General features: G+C 44.5%; 1 protein-coding gene across 3 annotated transcripts in view; it reads right to left on the bottom strand.

The window, feature by feature from the left end:
* KIF1A (kinesin family member 1A) overlaps positions 1–15,704 on the bottom strand; it is a 627,076-nt gene that overhangs the window by 451,029 nt on the left and 160,343 nt on the right. For all 3 annotated transcript variants that reach the window (XM_033958697.1, XM_033958695.1, XM_033958696.1), the window contains exons 7-8: positions 14,618–14,729; positions 12,175–12,252 (exon numbers count right to left, since the gene is read on the bottom strand). In XM_033958697.1, coding sequence (XP_033814588.1) covers positions 12,175–12,252; positions 14,618–14,729 — 190 coding nt within the window. The remainder of the gene's footprint in view (positions 1–12,174; positions 12,253–14,617; positions 14,730–15,704) is intronic.

Genomic DNA, 15,704 nt, shown 5'->3' with positions numbered 1-15,704 from the left:
CCAAGCCCCTCAATGAAACACATTATTGGTGTCTGCAGTGCTTGGGGTCTGATCATTAGTCCCTCTTCTTGTAAAGTCCATTCCTAGATTTCAAGAAGAGATATTAGAGGTTGAGAAAAGCAGCACAAATGAATTTTTGGCACTGAGAGCCTGGTCTATTGACTTTGGCATCAGACACATTAGTCTCAATACTCCCAGAGCTGCATTGGACAATGGGGATGCATCAGCATTGAGAGGGCCTCCACCTTCTTCAACACTATGCACCAACAGTGACCATCAGGATGGGGCATCCTCCAGTCATCTTCTGAGGGCAGAGAAGGATTTGTTATTGTTCTTATTATCTCTGAAGGACTCCAATGACATGTCAGGGGGTGGCCAAAATATTGGAATCAATTCCCCTTGAGGTACGATGTTGAGAACACCAAAGTTTATCCGCCCTTCTGGGAACCAGAAGAGGCTCAATAGTTCCATCAAGCCAAAACTAGGTCACTCATACTGCCCGAAAGACTTAAAGGACTTGACCATTCCAGCCAAACCCCAGTGTTCATTGATGACAGTCCTCAATGAGAAGCTCTGGGCCATGCTCCAGGAAAAGACAGGGTGCCTTCTTGTCTGGCAAGAGGCTATGGCATTGAGAGCTTGCTTTTCAAGAGTTCTAACCAATTCTGAAGACCCATGCACTACCTGTAGGGAACACATTGACACAGGATTATTGAAAAACAATCCCAAGGCCTTTGGAAGTCTTGATGTTGGTCTCCAGTACCTTGGGGAGGGAAGAAGAAGCCTTCTTGGAGGACCAAGGATTTCCAGTGTCTCAACACTCCTGGTCCTGATCAGAATGTCAAATGTGTAAGGTAGGCGAATACTTCTATGAGTCTGATTCTGACTGCTCCTGGGTGTCTGAGGACACACCTGAGAGCATCTTAGAAGAAAGGTCCCTTGGTCTTCCCTCAGACCCCTCTCCTCTCTATGAAAGGACAAAGGTGCTTCCCGAAGAGCTCTTTTTTGATTATATAAGGGAAATGACTAAATCTGTCCCAATTGCGAGTAGTTTTGCAATCCATTTTTGAATGGTTACATAGAAACATATAAATACAATGGCAGATAAAGACTAAGTGGCCCATCCAGTCTGTCCATCCATAGTATCCATTATCTCCTCTCTCCCTAAGAGATCCCATGTGCCCATCCCACATTTTCTTGAATTCAGACACAGTCGATGTATGTTGAATTAAGAATAAAGAATGTTGTGGAATATTTAGAGTTCACCAGTCTTTCTTTGGACTTATTCACTCCATCGTGTCTGAGTGTTGATCTTGTGGATTTGACTCTCCTGTATTTTTCCTGTACCATGATTCTTGACATTACCTCCTTGTTTTGTTGTCTTGACATTACCTGAAATCTAGATTGCAGCCTTATGTCCCCAAGAACATTGCATTCTGCTACAGCTTGAAATAAAGGGGAATAGAAGCTAGGAGGGGGAATAGCATTTAGGCTGTCTTCATAGAGATAGACTCAAGTGTACAATAGCTTAATGGAAGGATCAGATATGTTAAATTGTAGCAAAGTTGTCATTGAAAATGTCAGGCAATATTTTGAATTTAATTAATGAGGTTTCAAATCTAAGGAAAGTGGGGAGCACATTCCATAATATGGGTGCAGTTACTGAAAATATGTGCTGTCATGTTATGTGATAAGTGATATGTGGTGAGGATGGGATTACTAAGAGATTCTGATGAATGGAGTGAAGCATCTTGGATAGAGCATAAGGGATCAACATATGATCTAAGAGGGATGGGGAACATATCTGTCTTATTTTATAAACTAATAGGAGAGAGGTCATGTGATGCAGTGAGGAGCACAGATGCAAAATCTGAAGTTCCCAGACCCTCGCTTGCTCCCCTATCTTTTCAACTTACGTTTAACTGATCTGCCAGAATTTTGCGGGCTGCCTTTGCCTCAGATTTTGTATGGACCAGTTTGTGTCCAAATCTAGTGGCGTTATGACCAGCAGAACTGCCAAACATGACAGAGACAAGCCACGGCCTGCAGAGGACAAAATGGCGGAGGCAGGGACCTCGCACACGGCGGAATTTACTGATGTCCAATTACAGCAGCTCACCTCGGCTGTTATGACGGCACTAGCACTGCAACTGGAAAGGCTCTCCAGCCAAATCCTCCATTTTGAAACCTTGTTGGGGACACAATCACCCGCACCACGGACCTGGAGATGCGAGTCTCCATGAGTGAAGACTCTGCACAGGCCATGGGTTACCAGCTAGCTAGTCTGACGAAGCATCTGGAGGATAGTGAATGCAAATTGGAAGACCTTGAAAACAGGTCTAGGAGGGATAATCTCCAGTTTATTAGTGTTCCAGAGACCCTATCTGATCAGCAGTTTGGCTCTGTATTTCAGGAGTGGCTTGCTGCGAAGTTCCCTTTACCAGCAGGCATGGTCTCCCTGTGCCTTGAATGGGTTCATCAGGTAGTGGTGGAGCGCCAGAGGCCCCAAGTTGTGGAAGCAAAACTCCACAATTACTTGCAAAAGGTAAAGATCCTGAGGCAATAGCAGCTCCGAAGAGATACCCTCAAATATGATGACACGCTAATCCGGATCTTCCAGGACTACTCTGTTGCGCTTCAGGACCGGCATCAGAAGTTTCAACCCCTGTGTGCTGCATTGGCAGAGAAAAAGATCCGGTTTCTGTTTTTGTACCCAGCAATCCTCAAGATTCACTCAAATGGAGTATGGAAGTCTTTTGATACCATAGAGGCTGCGCAGGCATTTATGGCTAACTTTCCCTGAAAATCTGTTTCTGGGCCTATCGGCCTTTGTTGGGCTGTTCTTCTGTTTTCCTAGTCTCTGCTGGTTTGTGCTGGACTTTGGGACTGTGAAGAGGTTGGTTCTTGCTGCTGACCTTTGCTTTTTTTCTGTGTTGCTTTGGTGTGCATCATGATAACTGGGGTATGGATTGGGGCCCTTTGCATTTTGATGACCTCTTGGGGACCCTCATGGATAGGGGACCAGTTGAAGGATGTTGCTGTTGAGGAGGTATGTGGGTTTGGGGCGAGGAGGGGGGTGGGGAGAGGGGTGAGTGTTGTGTTTGCTGGAGGTCTTGTGTAGTGTTTGCTTATTAGTTTGTGAGAGCTTTTGCTTTTGCTTTTGCTTTTGCTTGTATTGTGTACATTGGGTTTCTTGTCACTGTTCTACTCTGGGGGAGGCTGGGCTCCCAGGGTTTGTTCACTTTCAGTTGTCTCTTAGTCTATTTTTATGGACTGATGATGGGCACTCCGTTTAGACTGGTCTCCTGGAACATGGGGTGGGGGGAGGGGATATTACTTCTACACACTCACTAAAGAAAAGGACATATATAATCACTCCTCCTAACAACTATGTCCCAAATGGAAACACAGGAGACCTCAAAGACACTGCAAGGCTGAACACCCCACCCCACCCCCACAGGCTCATGCATACACAACCTGAGCACTCAAAAACAGAAAAGTAGAGAAAAAGCCTCAGTTCAGCTTCATTTGGCTATTATACAGATCTTGGTCACACAATTTGTTTTTTTTTATTTTGGTGAGCCTTTGTATGAGGGCTGCTACAGTGCTGGCTTTTCCACCTATAATTACCATCACATGTGTGCAAGTATTTCCAACCTTTGAGTGTTTTCTAGAAAGTGGAGTTTTTTGCCAAATGAAGCTGAACTGAGGCTTTTTCTTTGTTTTTTTTTTTTTTTTCTGTTTTTGAGTGCTTGGGTTGTGTATGCATGAGCCTGTGTGTGTGTGTGGAGGGGGTGAAGGGTATGTGGCCTTGCAGTGTCTTTGAGGTTCCCTGTGTTTCCATTTGGGATATAGTTGTTAGTAGGAGAAGGTATTACATCTCCCTTAAAGCGGTAGAAGATCTTAATAGCGTTGCAGCGTACTAAAGCGGATCTTTCATGCCTCCAGGAGACCAGGCTAACCGATGAGGAGCACCTCAAGTAAAAGAGATCATGGTTGGGTGAGGTATATTTATCCTCTAAAAGGATGTAGAAGATGAAAGTGTGAGGCAAATTGGAAACAACCACACACCTCACTGATTCGGGTTCAATTATAGGATGGCAAAAAGGCCTTTGACGCATTTACATCAATATGGATGACTATCCAGCTTTGGCTCATCCAATTGCCTCCTTTTTAAATGTATCTTGTTTTCTTACTGCTGTATGATTTTCTATCGTGTTTCAAAAATAAAAACTAAACAACAGCATATATTTCTTTTTTACTTATCCTTTTAATGCAGTCTCTCTAGCATGCCCTGACAGGACCCGTTTCGCCCAAAAAGGCTTTTTCAAGGGTTCATAAAGGAGCTCTTTCTCAGCGTCCTTTCTCATTTGGGGCTAGAGTTATTCTGTGTCGAAGGCCCTTTTGCCATCCTGTAATTGAACCCGAACCAGTGAGGTGTATATGTTTCCTCCCCTAAGGGACGGCATGGTGGGGTTGCAGCACTGGTCCAAAAATCTTCTCCTCTTGTTGTGCAAATCTTGGACAAAGATGCTGCTGGGTGATATTTGCTGTTGAATGTGCAGGTGGGGGACTCGCGATATCTTTTGCTAGTGGTCTATGGGCCTAATTCTGCGGAATTCACCTTCTTTCAAAGATTAATTGCGCTTCGCTCAAAATAGCCTAATGACCCTCTACTACTGTTGGGGGATGTAAACTTGGTCATGGATCCTGACCTCGATAAATCCTCATGCCCGCAGACCCCCTTGGGTCCTAAGGGTCTTTTGCTCCAAAATTTTTATTCAACACTTGATTTAATAGACCCCTGACGGCTCTCTTCATCCGGAGGTCAGAGACTATATTCATTTGTCTCGTGCTCATGGCTCCTGGTTGCATCTTGACTATGTCCTCCTATCTTCTTCCTTGTTTTCTCAAGTCACTGCAGCCCGAGTTGGTTCAGTTCACATCTCGGATCTTGCACCGGTATGGGTCAATATTTGTTTGGATGCAAGTTATGCCCATTCCACTTCTTGGCGTTTCCCAGTGTATTTGAGTCAGGACCCTGAGTTTCAAAATTTTTTGTTGGAACAGTGGGAGGACTTTGTTCAGCACAATGCGCAACACCAGGAGGACCCACTTTTGTTTTGGGAGACTGCCAAATCTGTTTTAGCTTTTACTTGTACTAGACTCGGAGGATAAATAAAGCCATAGTTACACTGGAACGGGCATTGCAGGTGGCTAAGTGGGTGCATGTGGCTCACCCATCAGCGGCCACTCGGGAACAGTATCTATCTGAGCAGACGGCCTTAAATTCTTTGCTCCACTCCCGTAATCAGTGGCAGTCTGTCTTTCGTAAGTATCACTTTCAGCGTTACGGGAGCAAACTGTGAAAATTGCTTGCTAAACTGGTATATGCCCATGTGGGTCGACGGCCTATTTTGGCCATGCGTACTCCTGAGGGGGCATTGGTCTCCTGAACAGAGGATATAGCTCGGATTTTGCATGACCATTTTGCCTCTCAATACAAGGATTCCCCTGCCTCCCCGGCGGCCCTGGTCAATGATTATCTGGCCTCGGGGATGCCGCGTTTGCAGGAGGCTGACATTTGTCACTTGAATGGACCCCTGCAGGCAGCAGAGCTGCAGAGGGCGACACAGCAGTGTCTACGAAGAGCTATCAAGACTCAAGGTGAACAAAGCTATGAAACCGGACAAACTACACCCCAGGGTGCTCAGGGAGTTGAGTGAGGTCCTGGCAGAACCGTTATCTGCGCTCTTCAATCTTTCCCTAAGTACAGGAAGAGTCCCGTTGGATTGGAAAATGGCTAACGTCATTCCACTCCACAAAAAGGGATGCAGGACGGAGGCTGAGAATTATAGACCGGTGAGTCTCACATCGATAGTGAGTAAACTTATGGAAACACTAATCAAACGCCAATTGGATACGATCCTGAACAAAGAGAATCTACAAGATCCCCATCAACATGGTTTTACGAAGGGAAGGTCCTGCCAATCAAATCTGATCAGCTTCTTTGACTGGGTAACAAGAAAGCTGGATATAGGGGAGTTCCTGGACGCCATGTACTTGGACTTCAGCAAAGTGTTTAATAGCGTCCCACACCGCAGGTTATTGAGCAAGATGGGTTCGATGGGACTGGGTGAAACATTAACCGCATGGGTTAGGGATTGGCTTAGAGGTAGACTTCAGAGGGTAGTGGTAAAAGGTACCCTTTCCGATACGATGGAGGTGATCAGCGGAGTGCCACAGGGCTCGGTCTTGGGCCCGACCTTTTTAACATCTTCGTAAGAGACTTGGCTGAGGGGCTTTGAGATAAAATTACATTATTCGCCGATGATGCCAAACTATGCAACATAGTAGGCAACCGCACAATAGATGAAAACACATTGCCCGACAAAAGCTCAATGCCTGACAGTATGACGCAGGACCTATTCCTGCTGGAGCATTGGTCAAAGACTTGGCAACTAAGTTTCAATGCCAAAAAATGCAAGGTCATGCACCTTGGCGGCAAAAATCCATGTAGGACTTACACCCTAAATGGTGAGATCCTAGCAAGGACTGTAGCAGAACGTGACTTGGGGGTGATTATTAGCGAAGACATGAAGACTGCCAATCAAGTGGAGAAAGCTTCATCCAGGGCTAGACAAATCATGGGCTGTATCCGTAGAAGTTTCGTCAGCCGTAAGCCCGAGGTCATAATGCCGTTGTACAGATCCATGGTGAGAACCCATCTGGAATACTGTGTACAGTTCTGGAGGCCGCATTATTCGGTTCAGCGAATGGCCACCAGGATGGTCTCAGGACTCAAGGATCTCCCGTATGAGGAACGACTGAGTAAGTTGCAGCTGTACTCACTCGAGGAACGCAGAGAGAGGGGAGACATGATTGAGACGTTCAAATATGTCACGGGCCGTATCGAGGTGGAAGAGGATCTCTTTTTCCTTAAAGTACCAAGGCAATAAGAGGGCATCCGTTGAAATTTCATGGCGATACCAGAAAATATTTATTCACCGAAAGGTTGTTTGACCGCTGGAATAATCTTCCACAACAGATAATTGAGGCCAGCAGCGTGCCAGATTATAAGAAAAGATGGGATTGGCATGTGGGATCTCTTCATGGAGGTAGTTAGGGGGTGGGCCATTAGTGTGGGCCATATGGGTTTTCAGAGGAACTGTACTGTATTCTTAAGACTAAACTTTGTGGTCCCCTGTTCATGTACTACAATACCACAGTGTGTACGGGGGCTTTTCCATGTTTTGCTAACCATGCCTCCATAGCTTTGATACCAAAACCTGGTAAATTGACTGATTCCCCCAGGTCGTATCGTCCCATCTCCTTGATCAATGTGGATCTTACACTTTTTTCAATCATTCTTGCTGACTTATTGCTTCTTTATATCCCCACTTTAATCCATGGGGATCAGGTGGGTTTTGTCCCGGGGCGGCAGTCAGTGTTAAATGTTCGCAAGATCTTGTTGGCCCTTGCTCATGCTCAGTCTGCAGATGTTCCGACCTTGTTTGTTAGCTTGGACGCAGCCAAAGCATTTGACAATATTTGTGGTCTTATTTATTTCACACACTGGAGTACATTGGTATCTCGGAGTTCTATCTGGCTGCGATACATGCTCTTTATGCCAATCTGACTGCCACTCTTTGGTCAATAGAGTAATCTTGGATACTTTTTCCATTAGGCGTGGAACATGTCAGGGCTGCCCCCTTTACTCTTCATTCTTACCTTGGAGCTGTTTTTGTGCACTCTGCGGCAGTTTGACGAGGTCAGTGGGTTGAGTATAGCAGGTCAGGAACTTAAAACCTTGGCATTTGCCAATGATTTAATGCTTATTCTGATGAATCTGGCCCATTCTCTTGCAGTGGCATTAGATCTCATTGCTGAATACAGGTTTTATTCGGGGCTTACTATTAATTCTCATCTGGCCCTTCGTCAACACTGGGGGGGAGGGGTACTTTTCCTTTGCAGTGTTCCTTGGCCGCCTTTAAATATCTAGGTGTGCTCATTCCTTCTGATCTTGCTATCTTATATGTCTTAAACGTGGAGCCATTAGAACATAAGAACATAAGAAGTTGCCACCGCTGAGGCAGACCAGAGGTCCATCTTGCCCAGCGGTCCGCTCCCACGGCGGTCCATCAGGCCTATTGCCTGAGCAGTGGTCCCTGCCTATTTCTATAACTTACCTCTTACTCCTATCCCTTTAACCTACCTCTACTCCTATCTGTACCCCTCAATCCCTTTGTCCTCTAGGAACCTATCCAAACCTTCTTTGAAGCTCTGTAACGTGTTCCTGCCTATCACAGCCTCCGGAAGTGCGTTCCATGTATCCACCACCCTCTGTGTGAAAAAGAACTTCCTAGCATTTGTTCTAAACCTGACCCCTTTCAATTTTTCCGAGTGCCCCCTTGTACTTGTGGTTCCCCATAATTTGAAAAATCTGTCCCTGTCTACTTTTTCTATGCCTTTCAGGATCTTGAAGGTTTCTATCATGTCTCCCCTAAGTCTCCGCTTCTCCAGGGAGAAAAGCCCCAGTTTTTTCAATCTGTCAGTATATGAGAGGTTTTCCATACCCTTTATTAGCTTAGTTGCTCTTCTCTGGACTCCCTCAAGTACTGCCATGTCCTTCTTGAGGTACGGCGACCAGTATTCCAGATGCTGGCGCACCATTGCACGATACAGTGGCAGGATGACTTCCTTCGTCCTGGTCGTGATACCCTTTTTAATGATACCCAACATTTTGTTTGCTTTCCTTGAAGCTGTGGCACACTGCACTGACGCCTTCAATGTTGTGTCTACCATCACTCCCAGGTCTCTTTCAAGGTTACTTACCCCTAGCGGTGATCCCCCCATTTTGTAAGTGAACATCGGGTTCTTTTTCCCTACATGCATTTCCTTATGTTGAAGCTCATTTGCCACTTTTTGGCCCACTCTTCCAGTGTCATCAGATCTTTTTGGAGATCTTCGCAGTCTTCCATGGTTTTAACCCTGCTATATAGTTTGGTGTCATCCGCAAATTTAATGACCTCACATTTTGTCCCCGCCTCCAGGTCATTAATAAATATATTGAACAGGAGCGGTCCCAGCACCGACCCCTGCGGAACTCCGCTCATGACCCATTGCCACTCTGAGTAATGGCCCTTTACTCCAACCCTCTGTTTCCTGTCTGCCAGCCAGTTTTTGATCCATCGGTGGACCTCCCCTTGCACCCCATGGTTCCATAGCTTCTTAAGCAGTCTTTCGTGTGGTACCTTGTCGAAGGCTTTTTGGAAGTCAAAGTAAATGATGTCTATGGATTCCCCTTTATCCACCTGGCTGTTTACCCCCTCAAAGAAGTACAATAAGTTTGTGAGGTATGACCTACCCTTGCAGAAGCCATGCTGACTCGACTTTAGCTGCCCATTTTTTTTGATGTGCTCACAGATGTTGTCCTTAATCAGCGCTTCCATCATCTTTCCCGGGACCGAGGTCAAGCTTACCGGCCTGTAGTTTCCTGGGTCACCTCTTGAACCCATTGTTGCGTTCCTTGACAGCTAAACTGCGTTTGTGGCATACCTTTCCTTTGTCCTCGATGGGATCTGTTGCATTACTTAATATGATCGTGATCCCTACTTGGCTTTATGTTTTCCAGGTGCTCCCTTCATATCTGTTGCACCGGGATGAGACTAAATTCATTTGCTTAATTCAGCATTTTCTTTGGTGAGTCCTTGCTATAAAGGGGGCCTAGGTTTGTTGAATCTTCATTACCTCACTATTGGCTGTGGCATGTGCCACATCAATGATTTTTTCCATGGCACTACTGATTTTACCAACACGCCTTTGGAATTATTTTGTTTCCAGAGGGAACATTTTAGTTTCCTCCTCCCAGTTTTCCAATATGATGTTGTGAGTCCTCTACCTGCCCTTGTCATCCCTCTTGCCTATTAGATTAAATAGGGCTTTCTTACCAGGCATGGAGGGCTCTTGGTTCCTGCGCTGGGAGGCAAGGGGGGTTGAAATTTTTGTTTCATCTGGTACAGAAGGATGGCATGATGAAATCCTTTGAGCAGCTGTGTTGAGGTCATGGTGTAGGTGGTGCAGACTGGTTTGCATACCTGCAGATCCGGCACTATGTGGTCTCTTTGCAGAAAGAAAATCTGTGTTATAGTAGGCAGGAATTGCTGTCTATGGCTTATACCTTTGGCTCCCAGATGAAAGTACCCCTCAAATTCCATCATCGGTATTTGATGGATGAGACTCCCTTGCCTGACCTAGCTAAATTATGGGACTCTTGGTCCCAGGATCTTAACGCACTTTTACCTGCCGACATTGTATTGCATTGATAAATAAGAGACTGACTGTGGTAATATTGAATACCAGTGGGAAGAAAGCCAATGACTCCTAAAAACGCTCAGAAAAGTGAAACTCTGAAAGGGAGGTGGATACCTCCCCTTGGGGCAAGAGTTTACCGTCCAATCATTGCATTTGCTTTATAGAACATCACTTTCTGGCCACTGGTAAAAACTAGTATTTGTTTGAATAATCTCTATTAAATTGACAAAAAAGTTCAAAATAATTATGCACAACTCTTGCTCATTGGAACGGTGATACCATGCACTTATCTGTACCAACTTTAAAGTTTGTAGTTGTAAGGGCTCTTTGGGGGTCTCAACGCGGCCCCGTTTCGAAAATTCTGCTTCAGGAGACCCAATGCTACAACGCTACACACTGTTAAACGTATCTGTCCAAGAGGTGATCGTTTGTAAAACTTCAAAAATTCCAATCGTATTGCATTGTATTGCAGGCTATAACTAAATTGTCCTCTTTGCGGAAATATATGTATTTTTGGGAAATGCATTATAAATTGATTTTTCGCCTCTATATATCGCCTAGAAGGGCCTGTCATGCTCAGTTCAGACCAAATGCAACTTGTGATAAATGTGGGCCATATGTTTTGGTCATGTCCAAAAGTGCACGCTTTTTGGTCCAGACTTTTTTCTTATGTTGGCAACATCTGGCAGCTGAATATTCGCTTTACACCTGCACTGTTATTTGAGATGCTCCTTTCTTATCATCCCAGACAGCTTGGATTGAGTGCCTTTCTCAGATGGTCTGTTTTGATAGCTTTAAAATGCATCTTATTGCGTTGGATGGAACCGGAGCCCCCGACCTTCTCACTTTGGAGGACTCAGATAATTGTCCTATTGACCTGAACGCAGAGGTATCTTGGACCTTTCTACTGTACAGGGCTTGTGATTCACGGCCACTTGGGAGCCCTTCTGGAACCTCTGTGGCCCGGATTCGTATTTTGAATTGCTGAGTGTGTTCTATGTTTTTGGCAAATCCAGTTTCGTTGCTTGTGTTTTCTTGTTCTCCATGTTTCCCTATACACTATATTGTAATTTTAGTGCTGGCTGGGACTCCGGATTTTTTTTTTTTTTTTGTTGGGGGGGGGGGCATTGCATTGAAAAATTGAAATTTTTCTGAGCCTTGTTGTGTTGGTTTACTGCTTTGTTTGTGTATTGTTATTGGCTCAATAAAAATTATTTAAACATAAACTAATAAGAGAATTTTGGAAGGTGATTCAGCGAGTTATTGGAAGTCAATGAGCTGATTTGAGGAGTGGTGTGATATGGTCGAATTTCCTAGATCCATTGATTAATTTTATTGGTGTGTTCTATATTAACTGAAGATGATGAAGATATATTCCTAAATCCTTGATGGAATGTGTTGCAGTAATCCAAGTGATTTATGATGAGTGACTATTTATTTGAGATCTGCTTTTTTTATTTTCAGCCCTTAATACTGTATCTAAGTAAATGCTTGGCTCTGCAAGTTATATAACTTATCTTTTCAGAAAGATCTCATGCAGGGCTATATAAAAAAAAAAATGATGTTATAACTTTAGTTTGATTTTGGGGGTAGAGTATTATCACAGTGATGAACTTTAAAGAACATTTCTTGGAGATGGCAACTGAATTTTATGATGTTCTACTGTTTAAAAAAAAAAATCCCATTTTCATATATTCAGCCTTTATGGCTCTAGAAGTGGGAGCCACACAATTTTTAGGGTTCCAAGTATATGATAGACTTGTACTACTGTGAAGACTATGTTAAGCTCCTCCATTCTTTGAATGCAATATTCAGGAAAAAGCAGTGACTTAGCGGCTGACATACGTACATACACCTTACCTTTAATCTTGTGCCCTTTGCCCCTGTTGAATCTGCTCGTTCACTTCCAGCCAGATCAACCAGGCTGATTTTGCTCACCTGTGTGAAATAAATTATAGGAAGAGGCTCATAGAGAAGAACAGAAAGCCCAGAAGTACAAAGTATCAGTGTACTGTATGCTGTAAGTGACCATGCATGTGTGATTTATATATACGTACATATAGATATATGAATGTACTGTGCAGGTCTTTATCTGCTGACATTTCCTGTGTTTCTATGTTATATTCCAGGACTTCATTTCTTAATTGGCTGCACTTATATGTACAAGTATTTGGAATACTTGCTGGCATAGTTGCTGGCATTTATATGTGGCAACAGTCAAAATCAAAACTTCCAGATATAATTGCCAGCACTTACACATGGAAGATACTGAGCAATGCTACTCTCTACATATGAATGAGTACAGATAGGGGTATGCATTCATTTAAAATGATATAGGAAATGTCAATTACCCCAAATGACAGGAAATACTATGGCGCTCCTTTTTTGAGGCTTTTATAATGTGCAACATTGTGCACTGCTCATTGCTTAATAATGCACATTATTTATCAATATGTACCTCATTGCAAAACAATGAACTCTACTGAGTAATATTGTCCACAATTTGAGCAGTAGTGTGCATTATTGTACAATAGTGAGCACTACTGATGACACTGAGCGTCGGAGCTAATATCATTATGGCTGGTGATAAAAATGCCTAATGTGGCTTCAAAAAAGGGGGCCTAAAGGAGGGGGAAATAAACAAAAATGGAAAAGATAATACCATTTTTCAATTAATTTTTCAGAGGACAAATCCTCTTTTCTCAGGTAAGTAAAGTGTACTGCTGTTAGGGTATCCTGTCCTGACCTGAGGAAGGGGGTTTTGGTCTCTGAATTAGTTAAAAATATATTACAATTAGTCCAATAACAGGATCACCTTGTTTTCATTTTCTATTTATGAATATTTATCAACACAGCTAGAATACTACTTAATCCTAAAGCAAAAAAATATATATATATATTTTTTTTTCTACGTTTCTCTTCTCTGGTTTCTGCTTTCCTCATCTTCTCATCACTTTCTTCCTTCCATCCACTATATGCCCTCTTCTCATCATTCTCTTCCTTCCATCCACTATCTGCCCTCTCTCTGCCCCTTCTATGTGGCATTTTCTCTACTTCTATGCCCCTTCCAGAAACTGTCTTCCTCCACCTTCCATCTCTCCCTCTACCCCCATTGGTCTGGCATCCATCTTCTTCCCTTCCCTCCCCTCCCCCAATGGTCTGGCATTTCTCACCTCTCCTTCCCTTCCCTCTCCCACACCCCCATCATCTGGCATTTCACTCTTTACTATCCCTTCCCTTTCCTTTTCTTCCCTCATCTTCCTTCTCAATTTATTCTGCATCTGGCCAGATTAAATTCTTACTATCCAGTCCTCAATTTCCCTTTTCACTGTGTCTACCTACAGCTTGTCACCTCTTTCCCTCACCCCCTCCAGTATTTCACTAACTCTGTCCTCTCCCTTCCCCATCCAACATGTGCCCTTTTTTATTTATCCGCCTTCCATCATGGGCCCTCTTTCTCTACCCCCTTCCATTTAGCACTTCCCCTCTCTCTCCACTTACATCCAGCATCTGCCCCCCCCTCTACTTCCATTCAGTGTCTGCGTCCCTATTTTTCTCTCTCTTCCCTACTTCCATTCAGCATCTACTCCCTTCTCTCTCTCATCCCCACTTCCATCCAGCATAGGCTCCTCCTCTCCCCTCCCCACTAACATCCAATGTCTGCCCTTTCTATTTCTCCATCCACCCCTCTTCCATCATCATCTGCCCCTTCTTTCTCCCTTCACCCCACTTCCATCAGCATCTGCCCCCTTTCTCTTCCTCCAATCCAATTCCATCCTGTATCCTTCCCCCTTCTGTCTCTCTCTCCCTGTCTCTGCACACCAATTCCATCAGCATTTGCACCCTCCACCACCCTTCCATAAGAGTATTCTGCTCCCTTCGCTCTCCCTCCACCCCAATGCCATCCAGTATCTTGCCCCCTCACCTCCATGCCACTATTGTATGTTTCTCAAATCAGCATCAGTGGCTGTAAACTTAAATGCAGTCATCATGGGACCTTGCTGCACCTCCCCATGGCTGCCAGCTCTGCTCCAGAACAAGGTCACTTCCTTGTTCTAGAGCAGAGCTGGCAGCTGTAGGGAGATTCAGGAAGGTCCCATTATGACTGAATTTAAAGTTTACTTCTGCTGCTGCTGGTTCAGGAAAGCAGTAGCGGCAGAGTAGGGTGAGAGGTTCCAGATTGAGTGTTCCAGGCTGTACACCTTCTTAGTGTGTGCATCCGGGGTGAACTGCTCCCCCCCCACTTGGTACGCTACTGGGAACAACTGTAATCATTATTCTCCGTCCTGTTTTCATAACGTACCTTTTCAGTGGTGTTGTCTGTCTCAGCATCATGACGTTTCTGTGTGAAAATAATGTTGAACACGGCATGTGAGCGGCTGCTGGTCTCATTCATATTAGTGGCAGCCACTGTCCTGTGGAGATATTGAAGAATGAGAAGAGTGTGAAACTCAAAACAGAAGCACAAAACGTCAAAATTAGAAACAAATGAGCACTTACCTAAAAATTGACTGATCACTGATTTTAAACTCACTAAGATAATATGAGGGAGAAAAATCACTGGTGAAATCTGATTGAGTTTTCAAGGTTAGAAAACAAATTGCAGAAAAAAATGGTCTCTACTGGCCTACCAATCTTCAGGACCCAGTGCCCAGGATGAGTTGTATCATTTTGTATTCCACTTTCAAACCAAACAGTAGGCAACATCATTCCTGCAAATCCAGATTACTGACCCAATATATCAGCTCCAAGCAAAAAAACGAAAAGAGGGAACTACCTCACGTTCAACACAAAGAAAAAGCACAAGGAGTGAGGTAAGGAAGGAACCAAACAAAATATTCAAGTGATGACATTTATTCCTTCACTTCATTAATTTGAAGACTCACCCTTCAGTCCATAATCCTACTCTCCACTGCCCTCCAACCCAGCCAACAGATTAACCGTTCCTCTTAACTATATCCATGACATCCTGTTTGTCTGTCTAGCTTGTAAGCTTTTTCAAGCAGGGACTGTCTTCACTGTGACTTTTCAGCACTGTGTATGTCTGATAGTGCTATAGAAATAATTAATCAGTGCCTTAGGCTCCTCCCCATGCATCAGATGATGCGCTGCGGCGGGGCTTAGGGCTGCTATTGCGCAGCAGCGGCCTGGGGAGCAGGAGCAGGAGCAGGAGGACTTTCCTCCTGCTCTCGAAGATCAGTGTAGGAGCAGGAAGGTTCAGGCACCCCTCCTGCTCCAGAAGATGGAGGAAGCCTTGTCGGAAGGAGCAGGAGGGACCAGGCACCCCTCCTGCTCCCAACTATTTTAAAGGTACCGGGGTGGGTGGGCTAGGCCCGACTGCCTGGGCCGACCAGGGGTGGGCCGGGTGTGGGAAGCCTAGGAGCAGGAGG

Source organism: Geotrypetes seraphini, chromosome 9 (assembly GCF_902459505.1).
Source record: "Geotrypetes seraphini chromosome 9, aGeoSer1.1, whole genome shotgun sequence".
Taxonomy (NCBI): Eukaryota; Metazoa; Chordata; class Amphibia; order Gymnophiona; family Dermophiidae; genus Geotrypetes; species Geotrypetes seraphini.
This window is presented reverse-complemented; position numbering and strand designations above follow the sequence as displayed.